General features: G+C 44.8%; 1 protein-coding gene across 3 annotated transcripts in view; it reads left to right on the forward strand.

Moving 5' to 3' along the window:
• CMIP (c-Maf inducing protein) overlaps positions 1-23,096 on the forward strand; it is a 170,356-nt gene that overhangs the window by 106,770 nt on the left and 40,490 nt on the right. For 2 of the 3 annotated variants that reach the window (XM_084644733.1, XM_084644734.1), the window contains exons 4-5: positions 21,179-21,340; positions 22,654-22,695. In XM_084644733.1, the coding sequence (XP_084500859.1) occupies positions 21,179-21,340; positions 22,654-22,695 (204 nt within the window). Of the gene's footprint in view, positions 1-17,422; positions 17,622-21,178; positions 21,341-22,653; positions 22,696-23,096 lie in introns of those variants that run through there. The other variant, XM_084644735.1, reaches the window with a different exon arrangement.

Genomic DNA, 23,096 nt, shown 5'->3' on the forward strand with positions numbered 1-23,096 from the left:
CTCTACAGCTAAAGGGCCAGATTCTACCAGTCTTACTCGTGTTTAGTAACTTTACTGTTTGAATGATCCCATTGAATTCTAGTGTTTTGCTGGATTGAGGCCATGGTGTTTAGCACCTTGCAGGATCAAGCTCATACTTTGAACACATCCAAGTTCTCAGCAGCAAGATCCAAATGTTAAGGAGTTATTAACCCTCTCCCAGCTCATGACCATGCAGAATATTCTGTCTGTTGTTTGTGTCCATTTAGGGGACAAATAGCATTGTGTGCAAAGGCTGTGCTAAGCCAAGACACTTCTGCTTTTGCCACTTAACTGTGCCTTATCTTCCTTTTACCAATATTTCAGTGTATGACTGATGCAAAATTAGCCTTGAAGGCAAGATTATCTTGCTGCTCATGCAGCCCTGCGGTAAAATATGGGGGCATCATGGATTACAGCATGAAGGTTCCATGTACTGTGACTTCCCCTCCTGCATTGATGAGCAAGGAGAGAGCAGGAAGGGCAAAGACTAGGTGAATTCTCCCACCCCACCCAATGTGTGTGCCCAGAGAGCTGAGGCTGGGGGTGTGGGCCAGCAGATTACTTTCTCCAAAGGTAGAATTAATCAGCTGCTCGCTATGTCTCTGGTCCGCTCTTGGTTCGGCTTAGCCATATCCTACCCCATTCACAGGGCAGATGGTAAAGGTACAATCTAGCCCTGAAGATTTAAAGAGCAAAAAAACACTGTAGCTAGCATGGCTTGTTTCGCTCATACATCTTCCAGCGATATGGAGACAACTTCGCTCTGTAGGAGCTGATCTTAAGGATGAGCTTCATAAACTTTCCGGTGCTTGCGAGCAAGCCTCTCATTCTGGGAAACTTTGAGTAATTTAACCTCAGTGGACATTTGCTGTATAGAAGGATTTATTTTTGCCCCTCTGCTGCTTTTTTTTTAAAAAAAGTTCTTTTTTAGTAGAATAAAACATTATCTTGATTTGAAAGGCCTTCCCTTTGCCAGGAATAGGAAGCAATTCATTTCCACAGAACAATAGCAGAGCTTAAATCATGACCCATATACTTTGTGCTAAAACATTTCTGTTTGCTGGAATATAGTTGCTTTTAATGTTTTGGTTGCTTAACTTTTCAGAGGAAAAACACCCACTAACATTATGCTGTTTACCTTGGAACGTATTTGGCCGTTCAAGTGAATTCACAATAGAAGCAAGGGCAAAGGCAGGATATCAATTAGTGGCCTCCTCCCAGGTGCCACCTGGGGGTCACAAGGTGACCCTGCAGGTGGCCTCCTGCCTCAGTTTCCCCTCTTGGACTCTTCAATAAACTTCACCCGTAGGTTATTTGTGGCCAGAAATACCCCTCCTTGGGGTCTGGCTTTATTAACACAAAATAAACTCAAAATAAAATTCCAAACTCCATTTAAAAGTCTGGCAAAAGTTTGCACAAACAAAAAATTTCTGTTCCTACTCCTGGCTTACCTGCCTGGGTCCTTTCTTGCTTTGGCAGGCTCCTCCCAGGCCCTACCTGGCTGGAGTCTTTTCTGTCTTATGCCTGGGGAGCCTGCCTTCCCTGGTCCGTAGCTTTCTTTAGCCTTCTGGCTTCCAGACTCAAACACTTCCCCCTAGCCAAAAGTCTCCTGCAGGAGCTCTTGCTTGCTGCACTTCTGCAATCTCTACCCCAGCTTCCTCTGGTTGATTCTCTCTGAACATCTCTCTTTCTCGCTTCCACCCTGCAGCCTCCTGCTGGTGTTATAGGGGAATCATCTAAGCCCTGCTTTGTAACTAGGGTTGGTTGGCCCCAGGCCTCTAGGCCAAAAAGGGGCAAACCACCCTTTTATACAGAATTAACTTGAGCATCTGAGAGCAGCTACGGAATCTCCCTCTGCTGCTGCTGATACAGATTTGTCAGCTCAATTGTGCTACCACCTGTCGCTCCGACTCAGCTGTCAACTTACATTTTGTGTTGAAAGTTGTTTGGTATGGTGACTAAACAGATCCAGAGGGAACCCGCAAAGAAACGGGAAGTCTGGTGTTTCAGAATGGTGGTGTTCACCAAAGGCCGGTTGGTAGGGTAATATCTGCATCTGGCTTACAATAGGTTGGTTGCCCGGCTGGATGATACTTTGGTATGGTACCTTGATGCCAGCACACTCATCAGTAATGTAGCTCTAAACATTTCTGCAAGTCTGGAGAACCCAGATACAAATGTCTAAAGTAGTTCTCCATTGGGAAGCCTTACTATCATTATATGTTATTTGTATGGTGATAGTACCTGGAGTTCAGTCTCCGCTGAACTCAGGACTCCATTGTACTAGACACTGTACATACCTTTCTTTCCCTGAAGAGCTTAATGTCTAAATAGACAAAACTGAAAGGAAGTACTAGTGTCCCTGTTTTAAAGTTGGGGAACAGAGAAGCTAAGTGACTTGCCCTAAGTTCCATAGGAAGTCTGTGTCAGAGATAGAAACTGAATCCGGGTCTCCTAAATTCCCTGTCCAGTGCCTTAACTTCAAGCCCACCTTTGGTCTCATGACAGTCAGTGTTAAAATCCATGGAAGCCCCTCTTACTGTATTTTGGGTCAAATATCCGCTCACAATGGCCCGCTGAGTATTTCTCTTGACCCTTTGGGTCCAGTTGCTATATCTTTACTTGCAATGAATAGTACTTTATTCCACATTTCAATGGAACCACTCATGGTATAAGGTACTACTCAGTGTGAATTGCTAGGAATCAGATTCTGATACCCCTGTTCATGTTGAATAGCACTTTACTCCACCAGTGGCCCCACTGAATTTTATGCCCAAAAGAGTAAAGGTGTTGGAATCTGGCCCTAGCAATGGAAGTTCAGTATTTTTATATTGCAAACAGCGAAGGTTAAGATGAGAGACACTGTTCTGAAAAGTGTGGTGTAGCCTCATGTGAAACACCTTACGGCATTGTCACTATGGTAATGGTTAAAAATAGCACTGTTGCAGTAGTGAGGTTTATATAGAATTTAAATGATAGCATCAAAGGGTTTCACAGGCTTAAATCTGGGTAAAAAGTGTCTCGAAACCATGAGATCAGAAAACTTACCAGAGGTGATGGCTAAAAAGCTCCATCACTGAAACTGGCATGGGGACATCGGTTAATCTCCTGGCAGATGATCTGAGAGAGGAAGCATCATGTGATAATGCATTAAAGAACCATGTGACGCACTTCATATCAAAATCATATTCAAAGAGCTGCTTGTTCCTTGGAATCCTTCCTGGATTTCAGCCATTCTCTTGGGTGGGTTTCCACCATTGCTTCCAGTCTGCGCTGCAACAGACATCACATTTCAGTATGAAGACCGAACAAACATGTCATGACCATTTCCTTGCCTTTCTTGTAGGAATATCTTAGGCATCTGATAAAACCGAGAACTTGACACTTCTTTTCTTCAGCAAGTTTTCAGTAACTGAAGGTAGAGGAGGAAAGAGAAGTCCTCGACTGGGTCTCTGTGAGTGCGTGAATAATTAATTGAGGGAAAGCTAAATTGAGTAAGTTAGTTTTGCCTTTAGTTCTGGAAGTGTGGAGGCCCCATGGCCATTCTTATGTCTTACGGGAGTGAGTTCCACACTCTGGGTTCAGCCCTTCGGAAATTTTGTTTCCTGCCCCTACCAGTGAAATATACAGGTATCTATTACGGGAGACCACGGAGGGAGAGGTGACTTCTTAGTTACCTGGAGCCAATCCCACGTAGGGCTTTGAATATCCAGGATCTTAAAGTGGACTCTGAATTTAGTAAGCAACCAATACAGAGTGAGGCATGAGGGTGATTTGTTTGTGTAGACGAGTGCTGCTAAACAAACAGGCTGCTGCATTTTATGCCAGTAAGAGCTTTTCCATGTACATGGCTTTGTTCCCAGCAAAACGGAGACTAAATCTCAGAAACCTTGGACTACTGGTGCCTTTCTCTCAGGATGAGGCAACGCCGCCTCTCCAGCTCCAAACCCTCTTGCTGCTGGGATTTAACATTCATTTTTATGTTTTGTTTTGAATGGAAATGCCATCTCTTTGCTGCCTTCTCTGCTTGTGTGAGGCTCTGTGGTAGCATTCCCCTGTTCTCCTTCCACTGTGATTGATGTTACCACTCCGTCTATGAATTAAAGGGCCACCTCCTGGGGGGGGGGGGGGGGGAATTCTTTAGAAAACATTCTACTTGCCTGTGTTTTTGTTAGTTTGTTTGTTTTTGGTATGTTTAGAACCCCACCCACAATTTCCTGTTGCTCAGGGCATTTTCATGAGCACAGGAGATTTTTTTTTTTGGGTTTCTCTGTTCCTGCTACATATTATGCCCCACCTAACCCAAAATCCAGCCATCCAATATTGCCAGTCCCTTGGAGACTCTTGGCCTTGGCCTTCTGTTTCCTGAGTTTGTGGTCATTTGCTTGGGGTGACCAGGGTGTCAGAAGCAGAGAATGTTGCTCTCAGATTGAGAATAACTGCAAGGTGAGGATGAGTTCTTTAAGAAACCAAGGAAAAAACAAAAAAACAGCTGGCGGGTTAGCAGAATTGTTTCTACAAGCAGACTCCTGTAGTGTTTTCCATGAGGCCTCTCAGCTTTTTAAGAACTGGCACAAAGGGAGTGATTTATGCACTTGGAGCAAAATCGCTTCCACAGACAATGCATGGGGTGAGATCACTCTGACTGTGGGTGACCCTGTCCCCACCAGAGCAGAAGTCTCACTGAGGCTATGTCTTCAAAAGGTGTGTTTTTACAGCAAGGTAGCTCACATGCGTTAGTGATTTTGCTGTGAAATCCTAGTGGAGACAAAGCACAGGTAGTTATTACCTTATATCTATGTCCTAATTTAAGCCAATTCAAGGCAAGTCTGCAGTGGTGTATACAATGACTAAACAAAGTGCAGCTGAACACCCACCACCCGACAAATAAACACAGAGGCTTTTTACTATGCTCTTAGGGCTCTGCCTTGATCCTCTGTTTGTAGCCTGGCAACTGTATGTTCTCCATTGCTCTTTTGGAATAACGGAGCTGTCAAGGTTCCTTCCCCACTCTGAACTCTAAGGTACAGATGTGGGGACCTGCATGAAAACCCCCTAAGCTTATTTTTACCAGGTTAGGTTAAAACTTCTCCAAGGTACAAACTATTTTACTCTTTGCCCTTGGACTTTTTGCTGCTACCACCAAGCGTCTAACAAATATATATAACAGGGAAAGAGCCCACTTGGAAACGTCTTTCCCCCCCAAAATCCTCCCAAACCCTACACCCCCTTTCCTGGGGAAGGCTTGATAAAAATCCTCACCAATTTGCATAGGTGAACACAGACCCAAACCCTTGGATCTTAAGAACAATGAAAAAACAATCAGGTTCTTAAAAGAAGAATTTTAACAGAAGAAAAAGTAAAAAGAATCACCTCTGTAAAATCAGGATGGTAAATACCTTACCGGGTAATCAGATTCAAAACATAGAGAATCCCTTTAGGCAAAACCTTAAGTTACAAAAAGACACAAAGACAGGAATATACATTCCATTCAGCACAGCTTATTTTATCAGCCATTTAAACAAAACAGACTCTAACACATATCTAGCTAGATTACTTACTAAATTCTAAGACTCCATTCCTTTTCTGTTCCCGGCAAAAGCATCACACAGACAGAGAGAGCCTTTGTTTCTCCCCCCATCCAGCTTTGAAAGTATCTTGTCTCCTCATTGGTCATTTTGGTCAGGTGCCAGCGAGGTTATCCTAGCTTCTTAACCCTTTACAGGTGAAAAGGTTTTTCCTCTGGCCAGGAGGTATTTTAAAGGTGTTTACCCTTCTCTTTATATTTATGACAGGAGCGATGGACAGCTGGGGTGCGCTGCTGCTTCACTCAGACTCCTGCTGGAGAATTGCTGTGGCACAGTGCTCCTGTAGGTTGATGACTAATTCCAAGCAGTTCTGTTTTCCAGGTCACAGTGACCCTATGTCTTGACAGGTTTGCAAAGTACTCTTTCAGTGCCTCTTTTATAACTGTAATAAAATGCAACCTCCCCCTGGGTTCCTAAACTAGACCGTGGCTCAGGAGAGCTAGATTCCCTAGCATCGAGGAGGTCTCTTTTGGGAAAGGATTGGAGATCTCCTTCAGGGAGATTCTATGAGGTGTAACTGTCACTTGTCCTTCTTACATGAGCCACTGGATACGAGAACCCGTGATTTAATCTTGGACTGTACTTTCTCACAAAGCTCGCTGCTGCTCAGTCAAACTCATCTTCCTGCTGAGGCTTTTTCAAGAATTGTACTGAACAGAATTAAGATGTTTCCCAGGATAAAGAGTTTCCCTAAACCCCTTTCTCTTTTCTACGGAGGGTTAGAAAGTGTCCTTATCTGCTCTGATTGAAATCCCCCCCTTACCTATGGGAGCAGGTGAAATCTCTCTTGCTAGTGTCTAGAACAGCTGCCTTTCCAGCTCTGTAGCAGGGAAAGATTCCTTCCCTCATTGCTGTCTGAATGATTCTTGAGACTGACAGGCCAATAAGGATATGTCTACACTGTAATTATATACCCACAGCTGGCCCTGGTCAGCTGACAAGGGCTTTTGGGGCTCAGGCTGCAATTGCAGTATAGATGTTCGCGTATGATCGATCCATACCAGCCTAGCAAAGTTGCTCCTGTGGTGTTAGGGATTCAATGCTAGTCATATAGCACTGGTCTAGAACTTTGATGGTTGGGATCTTGTCTGAAAACTTGATATTACAGAGGAGAAACAGTCAGCGCATGTGAAAATGCTCTAGTTGCTTCAAGTGCCTGCTGTAGAGTGTCCATGTTTCGCAGCCATAGAGAAGAGAGCTTAATGTGATTGCACGATAGACACTAATCTTGGTGTGAAGTTGAATGCCTCTGACATTCCACAGACAGCGAGAACGGTGACCACAGGCAGAACTGGCTTCAGAAATACGCTGTGTGATTTCATCTTTAATTGTGGCCTTATTAGATAGCATCATTTTTCTACAGCATTAAGCAACGTGTCATCAATGGCAATTTTGGGGAGAGAATACATTTTCCCCAGAACAGTCTGGTAGAGCAGTTCAGTGTACAGCCCTTCTTGTATAGCCATCTCCAGGAACAATCTAGGCCTTCGAAAACCCTGCACCACAGGACTTTTTTACTTGGCGTTTTATTGTCTCATGTCACATGGGGGGAAGGATAGCTCAGGGGTTTGAGCATTGGCCTGCTGAACCCAGGGTTGTAAGTTCAATCCTTGAGGGGCCATTTAGGGATCTGGGGCAAAAATTGGGGACTGGTCCTGCTTTGAGCAGGGGGTTGGACTAGATGACCTCCTGTAGTCACCTTCCAACCCTGATATTCTATGATTTCTATGATCTATGAAGCTCAAATATCTTAGAATAAATAACTCTGTCCAACCCGCTTGCCTGGATTGAAAATGTCTGAGTGTTTACAGTGTTGTGTGATGCCCATGTCTGGTAGCATTCATGGGCATCATGATCTTGGTACATTTGTTGTAGCCTATGTCATAGTACTGTCTCCTGATAAAATCAGTCATGTAAATTTGTCTCAGAAATTCTGGCTGTCAGACTTCTCTTAGAGAGGGCCTGATCCTGCAAGGTGCTGAGCACTCTCTCCTACTAAAGTTCATGGGAGTTGAAAGGTGCTTGGTACCTTGTAGGAGCAGCAGCCTTAGAGCCCAATACTGCACCACTGATATTAGTGGGAGTCTTGCCGTTGATTTCGCTGGCTGCAGGAACAGATCCTTCCTAGCCCAGGTAGCCACACAGGTCTAGAAGGACAGGAATAATTTAAATTTTCCTCCTCCTTCTTTTCATATTTTTCTCATCATAACGTGTCTTGAATTCACCACGATAAAATTGCTGTGTCCAGTATAAAATCAGCGTGCAGCATAGCCGCTTAAAGGATTGCAGCAATTACCTTTAACATCCACCAAACCAAATGGAATGAAATGTGCTGCACGTTGCCATATTTATTATCTGTTATCTCTCCTGTAATAATTTCCAGACACTCCGCTTGGTTGTCATTTAAATGTCCTTCATTTTTGAAGAGTGGCATTTTTAAAAACTAAAATAAGAAAGAGAATACTGACAGCAAAAGCTGTTTAAATCATTTATTCAACCCCAAGTGGCCAGCATGTCATGATTATTCACTGCAGCATATTCTCTGCTGCTTTGTACAGTTCTGTTTGAAATGAGAATACTAGATTACACTTAAGTGACCCTTGCAAAGGTAAGATGCATCAAGAACAAAGGAATTGCCTAGGGTGATTTACTTAAACCATGGTAGCTTTAAAAGTAAGATTGACGTTGGCCCTGAGGATGCATTCTTTGTCCACCCCAAAATTCCTAGGGCCACAACAGGAGTTTTAGGTGCAAAATGAATGCCAAATTAGGCCTTTGAAGTGTTGGTTTGTCTTGCCATGTCAAGCAGCATTTATATAAGGGAGAAAAAGATTGCAGTAGTTTTAGTGAAATCTCAGGTTTTATGCTGATCTTGTGCGGTGAGCTGAGGGGTAAAGAACGGAGTTAAGTGATGGACTCATGTCAGATGTGAACACAGCTCTGAAATCCCATACTTCTCTTTGTGAGAAAGGAAACCGCAATACAGCGCTCTGTCATAAGGAAATGGCTGCTTTTCCGAAGTCCCTTTAAGATGCTTGTGAGTATCACATCAGTGTACAGTATCTGAGCTCTCCTCCCTAAGGCCTCTGCATCAGCAGGCAGCTTTTTGACACCAACACGTTCCTTGAGCCGTGCACATCTCTCCTGCTGACGACACTGATGATGCAGGTGCACATGGGAGAGAGAGAAGTCAATTTCAAAGCCATTTATGGTGGTGCAGAGCTAGAAACTGCAAAAAAAAAAAAAAGAAAAAGAAAAGAAAAAGAAAAAAAATTACGTTTGCCGAGGAAGGGGAAACAAAATAGGTAAGTATATGCATTTCTATTTCCAAGCTTCTGCAGGAGGTGAGACAGAGTGGGGGCCAGGAGAGAGTTTGGGTGAGGGGCTGCTGCACACTATGGAGAGTAAAAGGGAAAAAAAGGGGGGTGACAAGTGTGTCCCTTAAATCTGGCTTGTATATCTTTGTATATCTGCTTTGCATGCTGCTGGCTGCCACCTGATCTGCCCAATGCTCCTTTAGACTAGGAAATAGCGCTGACATTGATTCTCCTTAGGAGGCTCTTGTTATCGGTTAGCGAAATATGCAGTATTAGAGAGCGCTTAGTGCTAATTTAGGGAGCTTTCTCAGGTGGTGAGGGGGTCTTATTTCCCATCTGAATCGTTAGCCTCCTGGAATGATTGGCATCTATTTTGCAGTCTTGCTGTTGGCACAGCATCCTGTTTCCCAGGCGACAAATGGATTCCACCTCACAGCGTGGAATCTGAAGTGTGCAAGCCAGAGCCAATGGGTTTCTCTGCAGCAGGGATGCTATCTGGCTTTGCTCCCCAGTGGCCTGGATGCAGTCTCCTACTTGGAAAAACTGGTCAAAGTGCAGTAATGATCAGGCCATGTTGTGCCTTTTTTCTAGAGTGTAAGTCCCTCATTCCCACATCAGGCTGGTAGCCGGTGTACATCGCCAACCAGACTCCACAAGCGCCAGCGTCTGTGTGATATGATGAAGCGGCATTAGAAAGTTGGATACCAGTGACACTCTTTGACTTGGTGTCAGCTATGTTCTGATCCCAGGCAGTAGTGCCCAGTCTCTCTATGGATTGGGCTGTTTGCGTTGTGAGTTCCCATTCTGGGGAGCAGTATGACTGTACTGGCAGCTGGAGTTACTGCTCCTCTCTGGTTACAGTTGCTGCGTTCACCTCCTGACGTGTGCTGTAACTCCATCATAACTCGCTGCCTCTTGTGTTGTATTATTTGAAGACTGTCATTCCCAGGCATTGCCTTTATGCTGTTGAACCTCTTGATCTGGGTGTAATTTATAATTTACATATAATTTACATACCTAGCTGATAGTCTGAGCTCTTTTTTAGCTACTGTACATAACTGTCCATCTGTGACTGGCCCAGAGCTTAGAACGTGGGCACTGCGCGGCAATAAGAGAGCATCTCTAATGGTGGGAAGTCCATCAGGGAAACACAGGATGTGTCAGACTGGATCAGACCAATGACCCATTTAGTCCAGTATCCTGTGAGGACCCTAGCGCAGCACCAGGTGCTTCACAGGAAGGTTAAAGTACCCTGCAGTAGGCAGAAATGGGATCTGCCCCAGGAGGAGATTTCAGGGCCAGAAAGTGGTTGAAACCTCCCCTCTACTGGGATGAGTAAGACTTTGTCTACACTTGCAACGGCATGTGCGGTGTATGTAGCTGTACACATCTCAGTGCAAGGCAGGCCGCGTCCACGCTCGCTGCGAGGTGTAACTACATGTGGGAGTGAAAGGTTCAAGCAGGCAGCAGGGAAAGGCCGAGGCAGCGGGATGCTACACTGCTAAAAAGAGCTGGGTAGTGGTGGGTGTGTAGAGAGCTGTGCAGGGTACATACCCTAGGGTTCAGGCTCGTAGGGCGCTCTGCTCACCTGCACCATGCCTCCCCATCGACACTGTTATTTATACCCATGCTAGCCGGGCATGCAGGGTCTGCACTCTGCACACCACTGCGAGTGTAGATGTACTCTGGGAGGCCAGTGCAGCCCTTAAAGCAGATGGTGCGGGCTTGGCAGGACGGCTGGGAGATGGTCTGATTTTGTGCATCCAGCAACCTCTGTGGGGTGGTTTTCCACAGAGATCTGGCCATAAGCTTGACGCTGCCCTCGTCTCCTGAAAACCCCAAGGGAGGGTTACAGCAGCAGTAACCCCACCCAACTACTCATGTTGCAAGGTGTGTCTGACCCTTGGCTGCTGCCATAGGACTGGTGAATCTGGCCCTCTCTGTCTTTCATTTTAAAAATATGGGAAAACATGGTCAATGTCACTTTCTTATGGGAAAGACTACATGCAATTTGCAACCCAAGGGTCCAGCTGTTCCAGTGCGAATGGTTATTGCAGCCCTGGGGTTCTGTGTTTCTGCTAGAAACATATTCCACAGTAGCAGTGAAATTCCGCATAGCCAGAGCAACGTTAAAAAACAAAATCTTGCTTGGCACTGTGATATGAAAAATATGGGACAGCAGTTGCTGTGAGCAGGATGAAAGCTGATGTTTTGCCAACCTGAAGTGTAAAGCTCGTGCTGGAACTGAGGCCTGAAGAATGGGAGCATTTGCCAAAAGGAAATGGAAGCGGGGATGGAGGGTTTCGGGGAATGCATCAAGGTCAGCCCTGCCAAAAAAACATCTCCCCTGTGGACAGGTCTAATTACGATAGTAACCGCATTAGTCCATGCAAAGTGCAGCTGGAGCCACAATTGGCCTTCTGTGTTAGATGGTTACTGAATAGCATCTCGAATGCACAGATCGGGGAGGTCTGGCTCAGGATCTGCCAGTTATGTTTCTGTTCCATCATGATAGGGGGACCGCATATGAGGCTACATGGGATTTACTGGCCAGAGGGCTTTCCCACACATGGAAGTGAGAAGGTACAATACAGACCCCCCACACTGGAGTTTTTGAATGCAGCATGCTAAAAATACACTTTAGTATTGGACAGAGTGGAATCAAATCAGTTCAGGTTAAAATAGGGAATGTTTGCTAGGGTTGGAGGCCAGTGGTAGAATACATGCGTTCAAATCCCAGCAAGGTAGCAGTTTACTTCAACTTTCCAAGGTCTATAATATTGTGTCCCAAATAGTTTCAAATGTAAGGGCTTTTCACATGAAACCATAGTACAGTCCATAAAAAAACAAAATCCTGCTTGTCCTTTATGGATCTTTAAAGTCCCCATGGGACTCTTTCTTGGCCTCTGTCTCTTTGTATTAAATTCCCCTTGCTTCCCATTCTCTTGCGTACAGGTTGGTTGCCATCTTTTCAGCAGAGGTGGCTGCAGCCTGGTGGTGGCCTTTGTGGTTGTAACTTATAAAGCACTTTCGGATCCATGGGTAGAAGGATGCTGTTTGTTTGTAAAATACCATTGTTTGCACAGAGCGCACATGAGTGGTGATATGATTCTCTGGCTTTATGAGAGGACAGATGAGATCCCAAGGGGGGAAACAGGGAAGCAATCAGGGACTGCTCGCAGGAGAAAGCAGAAATATTAGGTTAGTGTTCTGCATATATTCTTATGGTGCACAGGTGGGAGACAGTGGTTCGAGTGGTCACAGCCTACACAAATGGCACTAGAGAGGAACTGGCCCCCCAGATGTTTTGCTGTTGTACAGGTGATCTAGTCACTTTCTATGTGTGTTTCCCATGGATGGTTTTTGGTCACTGCTTCTTCGTTCCCAGAGCAGCCTTGCTTCATCTGAGAGGACAGGACACACCATTGGTTGAGTAGCTGAAGCCACTGCTGGGTGAAGGAGGAGGGTGATCACTCTGTAAGTAGTGAGGTCGTTACTAAGCTTCCCTCAGCATAACCCTGCTGTGATGCACTTGGACTCAGCTGCCATCCAGGGGCACATGGATTGGTGAGAGTGCTACCTGCATGCCAGCACGATGCATGGCGACGGGCAGTCGGGCTGCCTTGTGAGCACTCCTTTCCTGTCTCCTTTTCTTGTCTATATCGGCCTAAGCAGCAGTGGAAACCATCTTCGCTCTTTCATTTTTCCAGCACAGTATCTCAAGGAATGATGAGCCCTGACGTCAATGGGGAGTATGTGTTTCATAGTCCAGCTTGTTTATTAGCCAAGGCTGAACTCATTCCCCTCATGCTGAACCTGTGTAAACTTCATGGCTCTGGAAGTTCAGCACAGGTTCAAATGTTCCTCGGGTTCTTGTTCTGTTGGATTTGGTATAGGTGCTTATGCCGCACTCATCACTGTAGTACTCAAGCATAGAGTATTAAGCAATGTGACTAACACGTGTTGTGTGTGTCGTGGTGTATCCATTCCCCAGGGGGAGAATTGTGTTCGGTGGAGTGTTCTGCTTTGGAAGTTTGGGGGCTTTTGTAATAAATATGTGCTTAGTAGAGAATGGGGGAGGGGAAGAAAGAAACAGCCCAGTGAAAAGACAGGGGAAGAGGGGGGCATAGTGGAAAACAAATCCAGATAGACTAGGTAGAAATGGGGGAAGAATAAGGGGAGAGATTCTGAAGGGAAAATACAGCAGATGCTATATATATCCCACCCACTTTTGCCATCCTAGCTCAGATGTGTGAGGCTTCTCTTGTACTTAATACAGAGCAGAGGACTAAAGTGGCAACATGGTCCAGTGTCTAGAGCACAGACCTAGGAGGGAAGAGCCCTGTGTTCTGTTCCCAGCTCTGCTACTGACTCACTGTGACACCGTGGCCAAGTCACTCCACCCCTCTGCCTTGGTTTTTTCACCCCTTCCTTTGTCTGTTGAAGACATAAACTGTTCAGGGCAGGGACCGTCTTTCAGTGTGTGTGTGTTTGTACAGTGCCTGACACAACAGGGCCCCAAACTTCATAATGTAAATAATCAGGACTCGCTTTTTTAATCAAGTTTAAAATCAAGATTTTGAAAAAATGGACTCACCATGAGAGAAAAAGAACACAACGTTTTATACAAACCCAAACTGGCTTTTCAAACCTCAAGAAATAGTTTGGGAGGTTCAGGGAATCCCTAGCTCCAAAAGTTCCCCTCTCTCCCCCGACGCATTTCTTTGGTATTTGGTTATTTGTGGGAATTTAGTCACCATTGTCCAGCCTGCCCCGAGCATGCATTCCTACTCGGTGGGTGGGAATTGGCATTCTTCCACAGCTAGGATCGGGCAAAATTTAAATGAAGAAAACTCAAGTTTTGGAGCAAAGTGTTAAATGATGTTGCTGATGCAAACAGAGCTGCCCCAGAGAGCCATAAGTCACGTGGGCATCATAGGTAGGGCATCCAGACAGTTACGAAAAGGTTACGGCTTCAGTCATGTCAGTATATAAGGCCTTGATTTTGCAAAAGGATATGTACCCATGCACTGTTCCATTGACTGGAATGGGCTCCAGGCAGGCAGATTCCTTTGCAGGATTAGGGCCCAGGACTAGAGCCAGCAACTGCTGTTGATATGAGCTTTGTTTGCAAAAAAAGGTTTGCCAGAAAACACTCTCCATGGCTTAAGCCAACCTCTAACTCTTGGAGGTCAGGAAGAAAGTCTCCGTAGGGTCAGGTTATGCCTTAACTACGTATGACAGAATTTCTTGCACTTTCCTTTGAAGCAGCTGGTGTCACCCACTGTCAGAGACAGGATACTGGACTAGATGCTTTATGCCTGTACGTGTACTTACGTACGTGTGTGTGTGTACACACAAACACACGCTTATATATTTAGTTAATAGATTAAGGGCCAATAGATGGCATTCAAGAATACATTCTTGGGTTTAGTAAAACAAATAAAATGACTTATCTGTGCAGCACTTTACACGGAGTTGTTAAGAAGTTGGTCCATTGGTTAATTCAGTGTGACAGTTTCTGTGTTGTGCATTCCACAAACCTGAGTCATTTGCACCTTGCAAACGCAGCCTCAGTTTATAACTGTTCCATCTTGTTGTCAGAATAGAGCTGTAAACGTTGCCTGGCTTAGCGCTGGCCTGCAGTGAGCTGGGAAGGAGCTTGCCATTTTCCCATTTGCTGGAACTGCCTTTCTCAGCTGAGCAATAAATCAGTAATTTCTGGCGCACGCAGCCTTGGGGAAGCCATGCAGTACTGTTAGTGCGTCTGCAGAAATGAGCAATTAGCTCATCTGCAGTCGAGCAGAGAGAGGGGAAAGATGATCCCAGCTGAAATCCTGTAATGGCTGGAGTCCGAGTGCTAGAATTTAACAAGACACTCTAGGTTGTGGGTTGGGTTGGGTTTTTTTTTTGTTTGTTTTGTTTTTAAATTCTTTATTAAGAAAACAAAAATGCCTCAGGTCCCTGAGGGAAATTGGCTGTCAAGAACTGAGAATGTTTGCTGGACTGCGACAGCTGTGAGCAAGCAGAATGGGATTTTGGGCACAGTGGAGACCAACATCTTCTCATAATCATCATATCAAGGGTAATGTCTCCTTGGGGGATGTAGTGACATCAGAACCCCAGGAAGAGATTATTCCTTTCATTTATGTGCATTTAGAGTCGGATCTTACGGCGCTTACTTACGTGAATGGTCCCATTGTTGTCAACCAGAGGCTGGGAGTATTCCAGTGAGCAAGGGCTGCAGGATTAGGCTCTCAGAGCATGTAACTTCATTATGTATAGGATTTTTTTTTAAATCTTCTCTGTCCTGCGTTCTTCCATTCTGAACCTTTTTTCCCCAGCTCTCTGTGTGTGAGGAAGTGTGCTCTACTGGTGGTAAAAGAAGAGTCCGAATCAGAAGTCATGGGTTCTAGTCCTGTGTCTTCTTCCACAGATTCACTGTGTGTCACACAACCTATGAGAGGATCAGTTTCTCCGACAGTAAAATGGGAAAAAGGTTTACTGGGCTTTTGGAGGGGAGGGAGGCTATGAGGCTTCATTAATGGAACTTATCTGAGATCCTTGGAAGAAAGGTGCCCTATAAATGCAAAGCATTATTTCTTCCTTGTGCTTCCCTCCACTTCCACTTTAAGTGTAACAGCTTTATTAAAAAAAGTCATTGCAGAAAAATTCTGGAATAGCATTAGAAAGCTTTGTGGTTCTGGTTGGGCGACAGCCAGCAAGGTCACAGGGCAGTCTGCTGTGGCGTGTTTGTGTGTGTCGTCGTCTGAGATGTGATCTCTTTTGAGGACATCTCTACTGAATGTATTTTTCTTTTTTTATGCCTAAATCCTATGGTGACACGGTCAGTAGAAAAGCCTAGACAGACTAGACCTGAATCTGCCTGCATGACTGGCAACATAGTGCAGCTATTTCCACAAGGCATCTGCTTTGGCCTACCTGGGGATTGGTCCTTGCTCAGGATGAGGATCCATAAACGTTCTGCAAAGCGCAGGCCCACTCGGCAAAGCCTCACTGACACTATCAGCTGCATTATCTTTGAAGAGTTGCTCATGCCAATGAAGCTTTGCGGGATTGGGCAGTCGTAGGGCGTGCCTGCCCTGCAGTACCTTCTGCTGAGTTACTATGGAGCTGCATGTACTCCCTCCCTCAGTTTCCCTTCTCAGGAAGTCAATAACTCCATTTTAGGTTTCAGAGTAGCAGCTGTGTTAGTCTGTATCCGTCAAAAGAAAAGGAGGACTTGTGGCACCTTAGAGACTAACCAATTTATTTGTTAGTCTCTAAGGTGCCACAAGTACTCCTTAACTCCATTTCAGGCTCTTTTGACATGTGATTGAATAATACCCTTCATAGGGCTTGTTTATTACCTCTTACCAAAAAGGGCCATAACAAAAAGTCCCAAGTAAACAAAAGGTGCTTCTGGCTCCCGGGGTTTCTCTGAAGCCTGTCATCTAGGTTGTTCCCAGTTCTCCTGGTTCAGGGTAGCAATGTACATCACACTTTCTCCTTATGGCAGGAGCACCAGCTCTCCTCCTGGAGCTGGGTGGCACTGTATCTCCCCCAGCTGGCACTACTTAATTCCCAGACTTAGTGGGTATGGCAGTCTTCTGCTGGTGTCTGCTTCCTGCAGTCTCAGGACCCCGCAGCAGCCTTCTTGCTCCCCACAGTGTCAGCAGGCATCTGCCCTGCTATGAGGGAGGGGACAGCATTGACGCTGACCCCTTCTCCCAGCTCATTCCTTACTGTCTGGGGGAGAGGGCATCCTTGCCCTGCCCTCTCTGTGAGGTTCCAGGCTCTTAAAGACCCAGTAACAGGATTCCTTCTAAGTGCTATTTCTTCTTGGGATCCCCTTTCTTCTCCCCCCATATCTCCTGAGGCTTTTATGTATCAGGGCACCCCCAAACTCTTAAAGGGGCGTGCCACGTGGCGGGGAGGACAAACTACCTAAATGTGACACTAACATTATCTGAATTGCAAGGGGGGTTTGTTAACTTGAGGCACATTTTGCATCCAAACACATGCACATTTTGCATCCTTAAATGGACCTGTCTCTACTCTTGGTCCTCGGCCACAGCCTCCCCCTCCCCACCCCCAAGTGTTAGTTATCGCTTGCTCACCAGTCTGGTGCAGGTAAGAGGACAGATGGCTTAGCTTTGGCCCAGTGCTCGCTGATGCAAACCAAATTGCTCTGGTAACCAGCTGATGGGTTTCAGACTTTAATTGAAGCTTTCAGTGAGCTGCTCCACAGTAAATAGCATTATGTTGACAAAAGCAGCCGGGTAACCATGGACAAAGGTTCAGGGTAGCAGAGTTCAAGCCTCTCATGGATGCTGTGTTTTTTTTATTTCCCACCATCATTCAGAAGTCCTTTAACATGGTTTAAAGACAGCAGTGCGTCATGTGAGCACATTAAACCCCTTTGTCCTGGAAAGCTGGAGCTGATACAGAGCCCTTTTGGATTCTTTGCTTGCAGCTGCCACAGCGTGTGTGCAAAGGTAGCCTAACCTCGAAGCTTCCTTTTGATCACTGTCCGGCTGGCATCAGCAGCAATTGTTGTAGGTCTCTCTTGCGTGGCAGGATGTTCATTTCCCTCTTTCTTCTCCTATATACGGCTTCACATCTGAATGGAAACCATTTCTGATTTATTTCTATCTGCACGGGAGAATTTGACGGCTGCAGAAGGGTTTGCATGGTAAGGTCATCCTGCCGAACAGTACGCTCCCCTTCAGACTGCAACACCCACCTTTGAAGCCACATTGCTGTAAGCAGTCTGAGTGGGGGTGATGAAGGGAAGAAGAGCCGAATGCTGGGGGAGGAGTGGGTGCTTGGGATGGCCCAGCTGGTTGCTTTCTGTTGTTCTGTCATCCTCTGGTTTCTGCTTTGAATTTAATTTGCTTATTTCCTAGGACAGAAGTGTAAAATGTCAGTGTTGAAAACTCTTTGCTAAGCTTGCTTTGTTTAGGATGCTTTGCTCACTGTGCATAATTAGCCAGAAATTAGTAGTTTAGGGTTATCAGGCTGATTGATCAGCCTAGAAAGATTAGATTTTATTCACTGCTGTAGCCAGTCTAACAAAAAAGAAACTATAGAGAACCATTAAATAAATAAGTGAAATTAAAATCTCTATGGGAGCATCATGTTATGTTTCCTAAAAAAGACTGTAATGATAATAATTAAATGATGACAATGTGCTCTGTAATTTAGAAGCCCTAAAGGGCTGCTCCAAAGAGCTTTCAAACCTAAAGGTATTTACTCCGCTCTAAAATCTGAAATACGTTTAGTATCCAGAGTGGGGTTTTTTTCTCCTGTTTCTTTTACTTTCCAATATCTTCAAAATGCTTTGCAAGCCAGAGTGGCTGCTGTTGTGCTTGTTCATTTGTATAAATTTAATTAAAATGAAAAGTGCATTTAAATCACTGATTCGGAATAAGAACAGGAGGACTTGTGGCACCTTGGAGACTAACAAATTTATTTGAGCATAAGCTTTCGTGAGCTACAGCTCACTTCACTGGAATACTTCATCAGCCTGCGTATAGAGCACTAATGCCGTGACTCATCATTGTGAAGAGCCAAAACTTGGTATGTGAGATGTATTATCCCTTCTTTATTCTTCCCCCCTTGCATTCTGCTACAATTGGGGCAGATTGTGCTCTTGTGTTGAACATGAAAGCTGATGCCACAGCGGGAAAGAAGTGATTAATAAGCAAATAGCTACAGATGATTCTGGAAGGACTGCACTGTATTAATGAAAGGGCAAAATGCTGATTAACACATAGCAAAGCAGTTCTGAACGAGAATGCTGGAGAGTTGTCTAGATATCACATTTATGTTGCTGATATCTAGCCTACATACCAGAGTTAAATTCATAGTCTGCGTTAAGGGAGTGATTTTTCAAAGGGTCTCTGTTGCACCTGCTCAATGTACGTGTCCATTTGTGAGAGTGTGTGTGTGCGTAACTCTGTGTTTTGTGTACAAACTGAGGAACTGTCTGTCCATGTGGTTTACTCCAACCAGAGGGAAAATGTATCTGGACTTCATTGAACACCTCAGTCACAGGATCAGATTTGTAAACAGACATAAGTGAAAAAGGAAAATGATTTATAGCAAAAACTCCTGGGGGTGGCAGTTAGGTTCCAGTTGTCAGCTCAGGCTGTGTTCTTTCTGGGCCTGTGAATTGGAATGGAGATAGAGGATTGTCTGTCTGGGCTAATCGGTATTGGTTTCTGAGGTATCCATCATGATGACATGGGGTGATATTTTAATCTCCTCATCATTTTGTTAGGCTTTTAGAATTTTATCAAAATCTTGGGATTTTGGAGCGTGGGGTTTTCCCCAAAGAATACCATATATGAACACAACACAGTCTATGCTATAATCATTCATGGGAGCATAGCTATTCAGAAGGCAAGAGTTGATCCTCTGCTGATCTAGCTGTGGTGTGTGTGTGTGTAAAACTAGTAGATTTGGAAGTGTGTGGAGATTACCAGGAACAATATAAAAGTCCACAGGGACAATCCATTGATTAAGGTATTAACTAGACCGGGCCAGAGAATGGAAATGCCATGTTATGAAGGATTTCAAGATTGATGAAATTTTGTTTTCATCAGGAATGAAACCTCCAAAATTTTGAAATTCTCTGCAAAAGAAAGTTTCAGAAAAATTCTCGATTTGAGTTGATGAAAAAGGTTCATTTTGACAATATTGAAATGCTTTCTTTCAATTTTTACTTTTTTGTATTCTGTCATAAAAAATATTTAAAATGGAAAGTCATTTCAAAAGGAAAAAATGATTCTGTTTGTTCTAAAAATACTGAAACGGGATGTTTAGACATTGCTGGAACTTTTTCTCCCTTTTTTTCCCCCCCTCCAAAAAGAAATTCACGCGTTTTTGTAAAGAGTTTAGACTTCAACTGGAGTATAGTCTCCAATGGAAAATGGTTCCGGCAAAGTTTTTCTGACCAATTCTAGTTCTGAGTGAAGAATGCTGAGATTTTTCTAGAATCATAGTTCATCATTTGACTGTGGAGGAAAAAAAATCATATGTAGAGCAATAGCAGGGTTTTTTTTACTATTCCTAGCAATTAAATGCAATTATTTACATTTTATTCAAAAGGACGTTTGTCTCTGAAAAGGGTACAATTGCTGTTATCTTCCACTGGGCTTCAAGGAGTGGGGCATTTGCAAGATATGGACGATTTGAGGCATACTTCAGTGAGAGATAGTTCATCTTCTGAAACTAGGGTTGCCAGGCGTCTGGTTTTCAACAAGAATGCCCGGTTGGAAGGGGACCCTGGCGGCTCTGGTTGGCAACGCTGACCAGGCCATTAGAAGTCTAGTCGGCGGCCAGTGGGGGCCCGGGGCTAAGACAGGCTTCCTGCCTGCCCTAGCTCTGTACAGCTCCCAGAAGCGGCCACCAGGTCCTTGCGGCCCTCAGGCGCATGGGCAGCCAGGGGGCCTCTGTGCACTTCTGCTGCGGGGGCGGCACCTGAGGGTGTGAGGGCAGCACGCAGAGCCTCCCTGGCCGCCCATACACCTAGGGGCTGCAGGGACATGGCAGTCGCTTCCTGGGAGCCTTGGTAAGCCCCGCCAGGACCCCAGACCCCACCCCTTTGCCCCACCCCTGAGCTCACTCCTGCACCTCAAACCCCTCATCCCTGGCCCCACCCCAGAGCCCCCATCCGGAGCCGCCCTCCATGGCCCCAACCCAGAGCCCTCTCCTGCACCCCAAACCCCTCATCCCAGGTCCCAGCCCAGAGCCCGCACTCCCCCAGCCCAGAGCCCATATCTCCCCCCTGTACCTGAATCCCCTGCCCCAGCCTAATGAAAGTGAGTGAGGGTAGTCAAGAGCAAGCAACAGAGGGAGCGGGGATGGAGCAAGCGGGCACTGGGCCTTGGAGAAGGGTTGGGGCAGGGGTGTTCGATTTTATGTGATTAGAAAATTGGCAACCCTATCTGAAACCAAAGCAAAAATGTGGCTGCCATAACCTATTTCTTCTATGGAATTATGAACCCACAAATTTATACACATGGAGGTTGTTTTTCCCCCTTGAAAGAGCTTGAGCACTGCATTTTTCTTTAAAAAACAAAAACAACAAAAAAAGAAAAACCCACATCAAAGAAAAAGATGAAAACGTGAAGAAGTTTTAAAATAGATTTAGGGAAGCCTCTCTCTTTTTTTTTTTTTTTTGCAGTTTCCTTATCATGACAGTCTCACAATGGTATCTATATGGTTGTTTATATTTTCTTTCAGAAAAAGATTTACAAGTACAAGAAAGTGCTTAGTAACCCAAGCCGTTGGGAGGTTGTTTTGAAGGAGATTAGGACACTGGTGGACATGGCGCTAAACTCTCCACTACAGGATGATTCCATCCATCAAGCACCGCTGGAAATTGTCTCAAAGCTGCTCTCGGAGGTAAGATCATGAGGATGTTCCCATCTTGTTGCCTTCTCTTTGGAAGAAACCAAACATTTAACAGCCTGTCCCCATCCCAAACTTGTAACTTGGGTTCAAAAGTCTGCCCTCGAATATGCACTGTAATTCCTTTTGATTTCAGTGGCCCACTACCTAGGTGTTCATAGTCGATAACTCATTCATTATGGGTCTGATCCATAGCCCATTGAAGTTAATGGCAAAACTCCCAGTGACTTCATTGGGTTCCTAGCTGGGCTCTATATGTATGTAATAGACTATATCATTCTCACAATGGATCAGTGGGATGTGAACACTGATACGTCTAATAAGCAGCTCTTTTCTTATTGCAATTTCAAATGGAGATATCAGAGGTTTTAGCCTCCCCCATATCTGTGTCAAATAGATGGTCCACTTCTGGGCAGGTTTGATATCATTTGTCCCCATTTTTATTTGCTAGCATTTGGTGCTGTATTTAATCTGTTGCTCACTTTGAAATGGGTTTCCTTCTTACTCTTAGCACCTGTTCTCTGGTTGTTTCAGTTCCACTACAAAAATGAAATGTGATGCATATCAAAATTTTGTATCTGTTGGGTAAAGGGTGTGAAGGGCAGGCTGCATTTTTGTGCTCATCTGTGATGAGGAGAAAAAGAGCTGCTTTTCCTTTGGTGCACTAAGATTGCGGCGCTATTGTAACCTCATAGCGCCTTGTGGAACACAGAGAACATAGGGAAATAGTGTATTGGAGTAAATTGATGCAGCTCAGTTGACTTAAGAGCTGCTATATGGTATATGCTGGGGGTATATTTGGCTCCATGTTAGTAGGCAGGAATTACAGGCAAACTGCTACAGTTCGTCCTCCAGCCATGGCAGAGAGCGGCAAGGAAAACCTTTTATTAACTCAGTCTGTGGAATTGAAAGCATGAAATTTAGAAAGCATTTTTTAAGAAATACCTCCCATTAGTTCAGTCTTCCCATTAATTGGTATCTCAGGGAGCATCAACATTTAGCAGAAACTTCCTGGCTGTAAATCCAGGGGTCATGATTCTGTAGGTGCTGAGCACCCCTTTTTGAGAAATGGAAGAGAGCATGGTCCTTGATAGTAGATGATGTATTAGCATTAAAGGAATAGTTTTAGCATAGATGATAGCATTAAAGGAATGGTTTTAATAGAGCCTGATTTTATTCCTGTTCGTCAGTGATTGCAGAATTGGACCCTGGTCCTTGTTCATTTGCATTGGCTGAGGTGTGTGCATTGATCGTGTCAGTTTCAAAATAAGGTTAGCTCATTGATTTCTTCTGTTCAACCTTTTCAGAACACCAACTTAACCACTCAAGACCATGAGAGCATTATTGTGGTGAGTATCCTTATGTCAAGTTTTGGGGGTCACTCTGTGTTTCTGATAGCTTCATTTCGCCCTGGTTTTGGCTTCTATAGTGCTTGCTCCTGCCGCATTGACATGAGTGGCAGCTTTACCATTGACTTCAGTGGGTGCAGGGTCACACCCGTTTAACCCATTCACTTTTTCATAATTCTATTGTCCCCTTTTTCCTGTTTGGTATAAATAACAATAAAAGATCCCTGATTAATGTGTATAAAACTCTGTAGAAATTTTTAGAATGAATTGTCTCACTGCATGGTTGCACAGTGCAAATGTTAACATCTGCACCTGCCAAATTTGGCCCCTCGCAACCTGTGGGTGCCAAGGTTTTCTCAGGGGCTAGTGTGCTGTTGTACTTTTGTGCACACTCAGGCTAG

Source organism: Lepidochelys olivacea, assembly GCF_965140295.1.
Source record: "Lepidochelys olivacea isolate rLepOli2 genome assembly, chromosome: 12".
NCBI classification, from domain to species: domain Eukaryota; kingdom Metazoa; phylum Chordata; order Testudines; family Cheloniidae; genus Lepidochelys; species Lepidochelys olivacea.